This window comes from Schistocerca piceifrons, chromosome 5, assembly GCF_021461385.2.
Source record: "Schistocerca piceifrons isolate TAMUIC-IGC-003096 chromosome 5, iqSchPice1.1, whole genome shotgun sequence".
In the NCBI taxonomy this organism is placed as follows: domain Eukaryota; kingdom Metazoa; phylum Arthropoda; class Insecta; order Orthoptera; family Acrididae; genus Schistocerca; species Schistocerca piceifrons.
In genome coordinates, this window is record NC_060142.1 from 677,486,208 (window position 1) to 677,498,220 (window position 12,013).

At 39.2% G+C, this 12,013-nt stretch overlaps 1 protein-coding gene across 3 annotated transcripts in view; it reads right to left on the reverse strand.

Annotated features, from left to right (window-relative positions):
• Positions 1-12,013, reverse strand: part of LOC124798185 (voltage-dependent calcium channel subunit alpha-2/delta-3) — a 792,806-nt gene that overhangs the window by 230,477 nt on the left and 550,316 nt on the right. For all 3 annotated transcript variants that reach the window (XM_047261474.1, XM_047261473.1, XM_047261472.1), the window contains one exon: positions 9,100-9,150. In XM_047261474.1, the coding sequence (XP_047117430.1) occupies positions 9,100-9,150 (51 nt within the window). The remainder of the gene's footprint in view (positions 1-9,099; positions 9,151-12,013) is intronic.

Sequence of the window (12,013 nt, forward strand, 5' to 3'; positions counted from 1 at the left end):
ACCTTCTAGTTTTGGGTGGAAATAAAGATAATAATAAGAACTTTACTGAGTACGTTCTGGACATTTTTAAGTGAGCAGGTTCAGAAGCTTATGCACTTGATTTCATACCAAAAAAATCAATAAGTTAAATAATTTGCTTTACTGCTGTCTTTTGAAATATTATTCTACCCCCAATGTATCTCTCAGAAATAAAACTATCATTACATATAAGTTAGCAATAAAATTAATATATATTTTTCATTCTCTATCACCTTGGGATTGTTAATATAATGGTAGTAAAGGTAACAATTCACTATAGAGGATGTCCCATGAGGAATGATCAGTATTCATGGATATCGCATGAACAGCCATTCAAAGTAGGAATGTCTAGTAAACTTGGGCTCTACAATGCGTACCTTAAAACATGGAAGGGCAACCAGCGGCCCATGGGCCAGATCCGGCCTGCGATTGGTTTCAATCTGGCCTGTGAAAGAAATTCATGTGAGAGAGTGAGGGGCTGCAGAATTTGGCAATAGAAGTTTTTAAGACAGTAACTGTAAAACATTGTAAGTAAAGAAACAATGTTCATGATGTGTGGATAAGTACAAACAACTGCATATAGGGTGAACATAAAAAATGAATGTACTCTCAAAAATACATGTTTTGAGGTATAATTTGTTTGCGTGGCATATTGGGAAAGCGGTGCCATTCATAGTGGTGCATCACCCCATTCACATTGTCATGGATACTATAGTTTTGACTTCATGTGCTAAGAGCGTTGCTGTTGTGTCACATACCAAGGTGGCCCATGAGCTTAAGTAAGTACATAAATTTACGTGAATCAGGCCCACGGGACACCAAAAGTTACCCACACCTGCCTTAAGAGCTATGAGCACTTGTTCCACTACTGTGAAACATATCTTTTCTATTGAACTACTGCTCATAGCTCTTAAGATGTGTATTTTAGAGCCCACGTTTATTTGATAATTTCTTCTTGTTTTGGTCTGTAATACCCCTCCCAAAATATGGAAGGTAAAGAGCTTGGAGTATAAGAGATTTGTTTCACAGAAGTGCTCATAGTTCTTAAGGTTTGCATTTTAGAGTCCACGTTTATTAGATTCCTTTGCGTCAAATGATCGTTCCTGTCATATCTGTGAATATCGAACATTCCTCCTGGATCAACATGTACAGGTGAGATTTTGAGTGGTCCCCTACCAGATTGTCCCCACCCGACTACACCATCCTGGTGCTGGAGCCGAATCACGCTTTTGTTGGTGAGGCTGTCAATTATATGATCAGCAGTTGCTCTTACTCCTCAACCTTTTACTATACATGCTACAAATGAGTAACAGACTCATTGTTGTGGCTACATTGTGAGGAGAAGGTGGAAAGTAGTAGTTCTAGCACCAGACACTAGGTAGAAAAATCTGTTTCTATTTAATTGATACATTTGCACAATAATGTATGTGAAATGTCAACTAATTCATAAAATACCATTTTTTCATACAGTTTTTTTAATTAGTTGTGTTATGTGTGTTTCATCCAAATGGATAAAATGAAATACTGTTCTCTCTTAAACATTTTCTTTTCACAGTTTATCACCAGCAGAAATTAATCCAAACATAGTGATGGCACATAAGCAGCCAGATCCTTCACACCCAAAGCTTTGGGCAGCTGAATTACTACTACTCCCCAAGATAACCCACATAGTAAAACTGCAACTACAGATGATATCACTGTGGAAGTTATGATACTGCATGGCCAGCAATTAGGGTTACGTGAAATGGCTGATAACACAGGCACCTGAAGAAAGAACACAGTACACTTTACCTGAAGAATCAAGTATGAAATGTTCTAATGCACAGTAGGTGCTGTATTAAATTTCACAGCAATGTTGAGCCTGTTTTAAAAGAATCCAACTTGTGTACCAATTTATTATTGTGAGTAAAATAATAACTTTTCCTCCAGCTGTGTTTATTGACACAAAAATATTAGATGCAGTTGATTTCCTAGTGAATATTCATGATCAGACATTATGGGATTTATGAAGGACAATGTGTGAATGAGTGAGCAAAACAGTGGATGAATGAATGTGTGAATGAATGAGAGGCAGCCAAAGTATTTTTTTTTTTTTTTGTCTGTGTTGCTTAAGACTTTCCCAACAGATTAGCTGGGTAATAGTCTGAGGTGAAATGTCAGTTATCATTATGAAATTCCTACAATATTTCATCACTACAACTGACTGACATCTTCACATGTGGCAAATACACTGTTTAACTATGATTACAGCTTCCCGTTTACACCAGTCAAAGTGGGAAACAATCATAAAGACACTAAATTCGGCAGCCAATAGCAAAACAGTCCTAACCAGCAGAATGAGGAACACCAGGACTTCTGCGTACACACGAAGGCTGTTGTTCATCTAGTGCTCTCCTGTCATGTTGTCCCAGTGGCAGCCACATCCTGAAATGTGTGTCTGCACTGGTGCAGTGGTGATCCACGCTGATGTTGCCCAAATATTTAAGTCACCACTTAAGCATCATCCCTCAAATGATCTGTGATTTCCCTTTGTGGTCACTGTAACTTTAATATTGTCAGCACTGGGCTCCATGCTGTGCTTCATTAGAAACCTGTTCACGAGTATTATTAAGCTGCAAAATTTGACCACCTCTCCAATCAAGCTGTCCCAGTATGAAGCCTTTGATGAGAGAATTTCACTAGCTTTGTAGTCTGTGTCATGTCCTGCACAGAGACAATGCTTGGCCAAGGTAGCACCATTTATGTATTGTGGGAATTTCAGAATGATATTCAGTGTTTTGTGCAAGAACTATTTCTATAACTTCAATTTGTCTGCTTGTACAATGTAGAGAAGCCAAAACAAAAAGGTGCACCACATTGATAAGAATGGAATAGTGTGCAGAAATTCATTTTTGGCAGTGGCAGAAATGTTACAGTTATGTCGGGCCAACCCACACAACTTCTTTTCCCATTTGGAGCTGCCTGACGTACGTGCAACATTTCTGCTGTTACCGAAAAAAAAAAAACATTATTGTGCAATATTCCACTGTATCAACTGGCTCTGGTTTCTCTAGGTGTTTGGTACAGTCTTGTGACATGGGCAGTTTAATGTGTACCAAAATTACTGTCATGTACTTGCAAATGAGCAAAATATTGCTTACATAACTTTACTTTTAAGCGGTGATTGTTAAAACTTTATGACTACCTATCATATCATGTTCTGAGGCATCAAGGGATCACCAATTTAGCATTGGAGGGCACCGTGGAGGGTAAAAATCGTAGAGGGAGACCAAGAGATGAATACAATAAGCAGATTCAGAAGGATGTATGTTGCAGTAGGTACTGCAAGATGAAGAATCTTGCACAGGATAGAGTAGCATGGAGAGCTGCATCAAACCGGTCTCTGGACTGAAGACCACAACAACAACAACAACAAGATCATATCATAGTTCTTTTGCAATTTTTAGACTCTTATTCTGGAGTATGATTCTGCAAGCCATGTGAATTGAGACCAACATGAGCTCCCTACCAACTCACACAGAAGTCTGTTTGACACTCTCCATTTGTTTTCACTTTCATCTCACAGTAGCTGCAAATTACGCAAAATCTGCAACTGTGAAGAAAGTTCACTTTCTTCCAGAGAGGTGGCTGTTGTTCTCCTGCAGTCACACAATTGGTTGATGCACTGTAGGAATGTACACACTCCAGGACAGTGTTTGAATGGAACAACTAAGCCATGACAGTACCACGATTGCCAACTAATAGACATTGCAGTCATAACTTATTTTGTAGCAGGCATGCATTTTATCAGCTCCCATCACCATATTGTCACCGCAGCCTCCTCCCTGAGCGATGTGTTTGGGTATGGCAGCCAGCTCACTTCACAACTGACATGTAAGTGATATATCAACACATTCCTGCTTCACTGGTGACCCCAGTGTGATCTGTAGGCTAAGTACATGGTAACAAACTTTCACTAGTGTAAGTGAAATGGAACTGCGAATGGGATAACACTTACATCCTCGCATATGATCTGTGACTGGTTTGTGGGCAAAACATTGTGAATTAGAAATTAAAGCAAGGTGGCGACCTTGAATGATCTGTAAAAGACAATAGAGCATGTGTGTATGTGTGTCTACTGCTGAAAAAGGCCTTAATGGCCGAAAGCCATGAGTGTGTGAATCTTTTTATTGTGCCTAACGCGACTCAGCATCTCCGCTATATGGTGAGTAGCAACGTTCCTTCTCTGGTATTGTTACATTCCATCCTGAATATTCCATTGTTTGATTAAGTCATCTTTGATAGACCCCAGAACTGTCAAAAGACCACTTCAACCTTATTTTTGCTCTGTACTCTAGCTACATTTGCAGAAAAATTTCCAGTAAATGCCAGGTAAACTATCATAATGAAGGCCTCATCCTCTTTCTTGTACTGTCACTTATATGTCTGTCATGCCTGCTGTCCAATTTATAGAAACACATGACTTTATCTGCAGACCATCTGCATCCGAGACGGTATGGGCACGGTGAATGAAGGTCATGAGAAAGCTCATTATTTGTTGTCTGTGATGGGTGGTGGCTGGTGGTAGCTTGGATATTCAGATTAATAGGAGTGGGTTTTCTGCACACCAAATGTCAAGTGTACCAACACTCTTATACCAATAATCAATTCATTGCTAAAAAAACCATCTCCCCTACTATTATTGTTCAGTCATCAGTTGAACTCCCAAGTTCCTGTTTGAGTGCACTGATAGGAACCTGTAATTTAACACTGTTGCCAAGGTCACCAACACATGCCAATGTGGTGGCACTTGACTCAGAGGTATTTAGTTTGAATCAAGGTAGTGGAACATACTTTCATCACCAGCATTTGGCCAGCAATGAGAGGAGAAGGGAGGAAAGGCAGAGGTGTAAAATTCCTGATCTCCAGTCTTTGTACATATACATACAGTAGATCTGTAAGCCACCATATGGTGCATGGTGGTAGGTACACTGTACCTCTACTAATCATTCCCCTTTCTGTTACACCTGCAAATGGAGCACAGGTAAAATGACTATCTGTACACCTCTGTTCAAGCTCTAATTTCTCTTTATCTTGTCTTTTGGGTCCTTCCGTGAAGTGTATGTTAGCAGCAGTAGAATTGTTTTTTAGTCCACCAAAAATTCCAGTTCTCTAAATTTTCTCAATAGTGTCCCATGAAATGAATCTCATCCTCCCTTCAGTGATTTCCATTTGAGTTCATGAACCATTTCCATAACATTCATATATTGATCAAAACTTTTGGCAACAAATCTAGCATGAAGCATCTGAACTGCTTGAATGTCTTCCTTTAATCTGAACTGGTGGGAATCACAAACACTCATGCAGTACTCAAGAATGGGTTGCATTAGTGCAACTATGTGCTCTCCTTCATGGATGAGCTACACTTTTTTAGCACTCTCCCTGTTAACTGAAGCTGAGAATTTGACTTCCCTACTACCAACTTTATGAGCTCTCTCCATTTCGTATTGTTTTGCAACATTATGTCTAGATATGTAACTGATGTGACTTTGTGAAGCAGCACATTAATGTTGTATTTGAAAATTACAAGAGTGTGTTTCCTACACATCAGCATTAGCTTGCACTTTTCTACAGCAGGGTGCTGTGTCAAACGCTTTCCGGAAATCAAGGTCTATGGACAAGATATTCACAACTACTTCACAAGACCGCCTTTTTGTACCACCTGCAGTGAATCTGTAGGCGTCTCAGTCTACACTTGGTAGGTTAAAGTTTCCTCCAACTAATTTTGCAAGATCATGATACTTCTGTGCTACTCTGCAGAGACTTTCTTTGAGTGAATCTAAAACTATTATGGCAGAATCAGGTGACCAGCAAAAACATCTAATAATTAACTTGAGTTCATACTTGTGTCCAGATAACTTCAAAATGAGACTCAATTTCGACCTCAGCAGGCGTAACACTACAAGAAAACTTCCAAATACAAAAGGCAATCACAGAAAAGGAACACACAATAAATGACTGAGGAAGGTCAGCAACCAAATGTTATTTAAACTAATAAAACATATAGTTGGTAAGTAACAATCCCTGTAGCCACCACAAAAACAGTATTAAGCCATCATATCCACTCAGGATCATTCACCACAGTGCCACAGTAAAGTAGCTTTTACAAACTACAGATATGTGCCTTCACTTTTTACATGATCTGATTTCACTCTCTCCATATTGACTGGCATACATTCATCCAAGGGCTTCAAGCTGTCAAGTAGCCCAAATGACCCTGATGTGCACTCTGCATATGCTCTGCTATTCAATTTACCTGCTTCCTTTATGTAGTGCACCCCTTTACCTTCAAGGGAAGTTCTACAATTCTCCACTCCATAACACAGGTCCAGATGTCTGCAACCAAGACCATCACAGAGTAAACAGAGCCTCTGGTTGAGTTCTTCCATTCTCATCCAAACTAAATGACCCTGATCAATTGTGGAAACAATGCTGCAAATTATAGGCTCTGCTTGCACCTAACAAGCAAGGCTAGTAGCCTACACCACTTCCATCAGCAACCTGTGTTAACCAAGGACAGGCTCAGAATTCAGGCAACAGGTATGATTCCCATTGAGATGAGCCACAAATTGAAGATGACTGCACCCTGTACACCCTCTCTGTGCACCTTCAATAGCTGCAGGTAGGGCTCTTCTCTACATCTCAGATGAGGCCCCCTGACAGACATACCAAGTACACATTGTCTCTTTTTCCAGCCATTGTAGGCACTCCATAATGCACCTAACACTGGAGTTCCCAATAGCTAGCACACACCCCACCACCATCACCACTACCACCATGCTGAAGGAGTGGCCACTTGACTGTTCAGGTTCTACTAATAAAATTTGAATAAAAAAAAGATAAAAACAAGCCCTGTGGTCTTTTAGACAGGGATTTGCACTACCAAATTTATCAAAAAGAAGTCATAAATCTGCACCATACCATTAAAAACCAATGTACTGCATTAAATTCCAAAACCTTCTACAGTGTCTCATGAAACGAGGACATGTGACACTGATGATGTTGATCTGTCTGTCTGACAGGAATGTTGAACTTGATGGCCCCCTTTGTGCTATTCAAGAGGACTACATTGTGTGCAGGCACCGAGTTCCTCCCTCTGCCTTCAATCACCATCAAACAACACAAACACAATACCACACCATACAGCTATCCATTACAGTCACCTACTCTTAAAAGATGCACTAAAGACACACCTCTCGCATTCTATGAGGAAAAAGAAAACCAATTAGGCATCTGAAGCTGCCCCTAGGGGTCTCCCAGTCAACATTGGCATAAGACTCTTTCTTTTTAAGAATCGGGCAGTCCAGTAATGCCCATTCCAACCCTCTTGATGCTTTTTAAATTAAAATAAACACAGCCTCTAATGTAGCAGGCAAGTAGTGGCAGAACTGAAGCTGTGAAGGTATGTTGTAAGTCATGCCTGAACAATTTAGTTAGTAAGAGCACAGCCCACGAAAGGCAAGGTTATGTGTGTACGGTCAGCACTCCGTGTCTGATAAGCATGCAACAAGAAACCAATACAGAAAAAGCCACAATGGGATTCCTCAAATTGCAGCAAATATTGATGATGATGAGTCCCATAATTCTCTACAGAGCATACGGGAGCGACGCGGGAGACCCGCGCCGCTTTACTAGGCAAGGTCCTAGTGGAAGTGGTTTGCCATTGCCTTCCTCCAACCATAATGGGGATGAATGATGATGATGAAGACGCCACAACAACACTCAGTCATCTGGAGGCAGGAAAAATCCCTGACCCCGACGGAAATCAAACCCGGGACCCCGTGCTCGGGAAGCGCGAACGCTACCGCAAGACCACGAGCTGCGGACCCACTTTTGATATCAAATTGATATGCTAATTTATTAATTAAATTGATGACATAATCCCTTAACCTATTGCAGCAAATATTATGTCACAAAAAAGTAACAATAGATAATACATGTTCTCCTGCTGATGATAGTACAGAGATTTCCAGTGAAGTTTTCTAAGGCTATGTTTGTCAACTGGTAGTAAACACAAAACGTTATGTAATACAGCAACAAGGATCTGGACACACTTTCCACTAGTTGATATGCCCTCTCACCATTTGTTTTGAACTCTAAGAGACGGGTAATGAAGTTCAATACATACTCAGCTCTCAGTGTCCAATGGCTCTTAATCTATGTTAATATCTTGTCCTAATTTTTCCCCATCCTCTTCCATAGTGTTTTATGTGACTATTTTCTCCTTTCTTCTTTGGTATATCTGTCTTACAGCAGGTTTTGACTGGACGCTTTCCACTTTCTTCTGTTCTGTGCCTCTTCCTTAATCTGCTGCTAATTTAGTCCATTTGTAATGCTATCCAGCATTCAAAGCCTCTTTCTTCCTCTCCCTCTCTAGTCTGCAATTTTTCCTTTGATGATTCTTTGTTGCAGGCCATTTTTTTGCAATATATATTCTAGCCAAGATGTTTTCCTAATTCTTATGACTTCCACTAGTTTACATTCCTCTCTGCTTCTTAGAAGTACTCGTTCATTTTTCATTCTGAAAGTCTCTTTTGCTTAAAGAATTCTTCTCCACAACCATATTTCACACCTAATCAAGTATTTGTAATCTTTATTTTTGATTGTCCATGACTCCCTGCCATATAATATTTCACTCCAGCAAAATACTTGGTGAATGTCTTTCTTAGTTCTATTAGAAGTTCTTTTTGCTGTCAACAAGCCTTTCCGTTTTTCAAAATCTCTTTACCCATTAATACTCTACTTCTTATGTCCTCTACAAAGTCTCCATTTTCTGTCACCAATCTTCCACAGCATTCGTATATAAAAGATGTTATTTGTGCTATAGTTTTCCTTACAATGATATTTTGATGTAATCGTAATGTTTGTCGATTATCCAATGTACATTTACAAACCCTTTCCTCTTAGACATGAGCAAACATTTTCTCCTTGCCTCTCAATCAAGTTACTTCTGGCGACACACACACACACACACACACACACACACACACACACACACACACACACAATGAAAAAGTTGTGTTATTGATTATGTGTACTCACAGTAATATGAATCCTTGGCGAGTTTGTCTGTTTTTCCTGCTGGTGTGTTAGCTGTAGAAAAAAAAAGCTTTGTATAAGCAAGCTGCATGTTTGATGGCTGTTAGCATTATTAAAATAAGTATTTTTTAATTAGTGATATAATGATCAGCAAATTTAATGAAATGAAGGATTCAAATTGGATTACCTATACTGTTAATGAATTTAAAGAAAGAAAAGTATAGTTGTGTGTGACTGAAACCAAGTCTATAAGCACAACTGATTATATCTTTCATCCCGTAGAGATAGTACCACTATTTTCAGTGAACAATGATCTAAAGAAAAAAAAGCCCATCTTTCAATTACATTAATTTTTGTCAATTTCCTGTTTAATACTTCAGCTCAATTCCCACTGTGAAACAATGCCATATTAGTAAGTAACTTTCTTCAATCAAAGCAAACAAGATAATGACAGTTCATTAACTGATCTGGAGCAATAATGATTACACGGGGAAAAAAGACACTGGAATGATGATTATCTTCCATCCCATGCAAGCTCTTTCTTTAAAACCATAATTTATTTATACCAAGCAGTATATCACACCAACTGCATGGCTGAACTCTCTCAGATAGATCCACTTCTCTCTCTCTCTCTCTCTCTCTCTCTCTCTCTTTCTTTCTTTCACACACACACACACACACACACACACACACACACACACGAAAGGTTTTTGAGTGCCCAGTGGTGCTGTTTGTTTGTTCATACACATTTGTGGCAATATATAAAAAGTACATCATGGACAAGTGCTGCTCTGAGACTAGCTGACTTGGAAATTTCAGAATGTTGGGCAAAATGATGTAAGACATGAAGATAAGATGAGCTTTTAACGACACAATTACCAAGTAATGGGCAACAGGGGAACAACTGGCTGTAAAAATGAAACATGGATACTGAATTGTGTCTAACATTACTGTTGCAAAAATTTTGGCATGTACTTTGTGTACCTAAAATACAATGGGCATGAAGATTGATTTTCAAAACATTGTTAAAATTACGGAATAGACAGGGAAGTCTTCTTGGTAAGAACCATTTTCTGCTTTCTCTTTAATAGAACAGCACAATGCTCAGCAATAATTTAATGAATATAGGAGGACAACAAATAACGATTGTACAATAAATATAACACTGACAAGATTGAAACAAAAGTATCAAGACACTCCTATATAAAGCAGAATTGAGCACTAGATGTCACAAGAAGTGGATCTGCCAGTGTAAAAGGAGGCAAGGGGTATGGTGTTGCTCACCAGAGAGGCAATGACAGCAGAATGGGTCAGCTGGGTGAGCTCAGTCACTTTGAATGTAGGCTACCCAGTGGGTGTCATCTGAATAACAAATCCATCAGAGGCATTTCAACTCTTCCCATGCTTCCAACATGACTGTTGGTGGTGTGATTGTGAAGTGAAAGGAAAAACCATGGCTAAACCAATAAAGGCAGACCTCATGTACTGATGGACAGGGGCTGTCAAGCATTGTGGAGTGTGGTTGTTAAAAATTGCATGAAATAAACAGAGAGAGAAAAATCACTCATGAGTTCAATAGTGCTATGAGCAATTTATCCACCTAATGGGAAGGTCTGGAGGTCTGGGTTCGGTAAATGCCTGAAGAATGTTATCTGCCATCACATTTAATGTCAACAATGAAGTACAGAGAGGGTGTGTGGGGGTGTTTTTTGCGGTTAGAGTGTGGTCCCCTTACTGTACTTAACAAAACACTAAATGTGGACAGAAATTAACACATCTGACAGTAATATTTACTGTTTATAGTTGGGGATCAGTTTAGAGATGATTATTGTATCAGCATGACAGTGCATCCTGTCACAAAGCAGCATCTGTGAGGCAATGGTTTGTGGACAGTATGATTCCTGAACTGGAATGGCCTGCCCAAAGTCTGGTATTGAACCAAAGTCTTAAGATGAACCCTTTGGGATGAGGTAGAAGTCAGCTTTGTTATGGAATGCAGCATCCAACATACTACCTTCTCTGGTTTCATTTCTTGTGGAAGAATGGGCTACCATTTCTCCACAGACATGCAGACACCTCACTGAAAGTGTCCCCAGCAAATTTCAAGCGATCATAAAGGTGAACAATGCATGCATCCAATATTAATGTCCACTAATAGGTGTCTCAATATTTTTGATCATATGGAACTGTCTTCTGGGCTAGTGTACTTGAAGCATTTATCAAGTAACAGTGTGGGGTAAGAATATTGTGTAAACTAGATAACTGCACATCTTGCAACTACCTCCTTTGAGGTCTTTGGAATCTTATAAGCCATTCGCAGTATATTTACTCCCTAACGGTTTTTGTTGCCGATAACTAAAGTCAGTTTCAGCTGTACTGTGGTTTGCACAAATGTAATATGAAACACGCAAATCATTTGTAGTAGACTTTTCCTCTTAGCCTATGATTCAGCCTGTAGTTATGTGCTCTGGAGCAAAGGTATTCAACGTGTTCCAGAAGGAAACTTTGAATCCCTACCCATTCAAAAGAAAATTAAAAAATTAGCCACTCTTTCTACACGTTATCCATATATCTACATTCAAAGATTGATAAGTTCTGTTAGCTACATGACTTGTCATGCAGCTTTACAAAGGACTTTGCTACAAGTAGCAGTGCATTGTAAAAAACCCGTTGTTGAAAACAGATGCAGTAAATTATTCTCTTTGAAAGATACCAATGTAATCTAAAAATTTTAAGCTGCAAACAGAAGATAAACCATAGATATTTCATATAACTGTTGAAGCAGCATTTTTTTTTAAGTAGCAGTTTCCCTGCTGATTTGCTACATTGCATTTGGATGGCAGAAGCACAAATAGTACTAGAAAGTGGAACAACAGCTTATTCTTAGTACTGTGAACAGATTAAGTTGCAAAGAGTT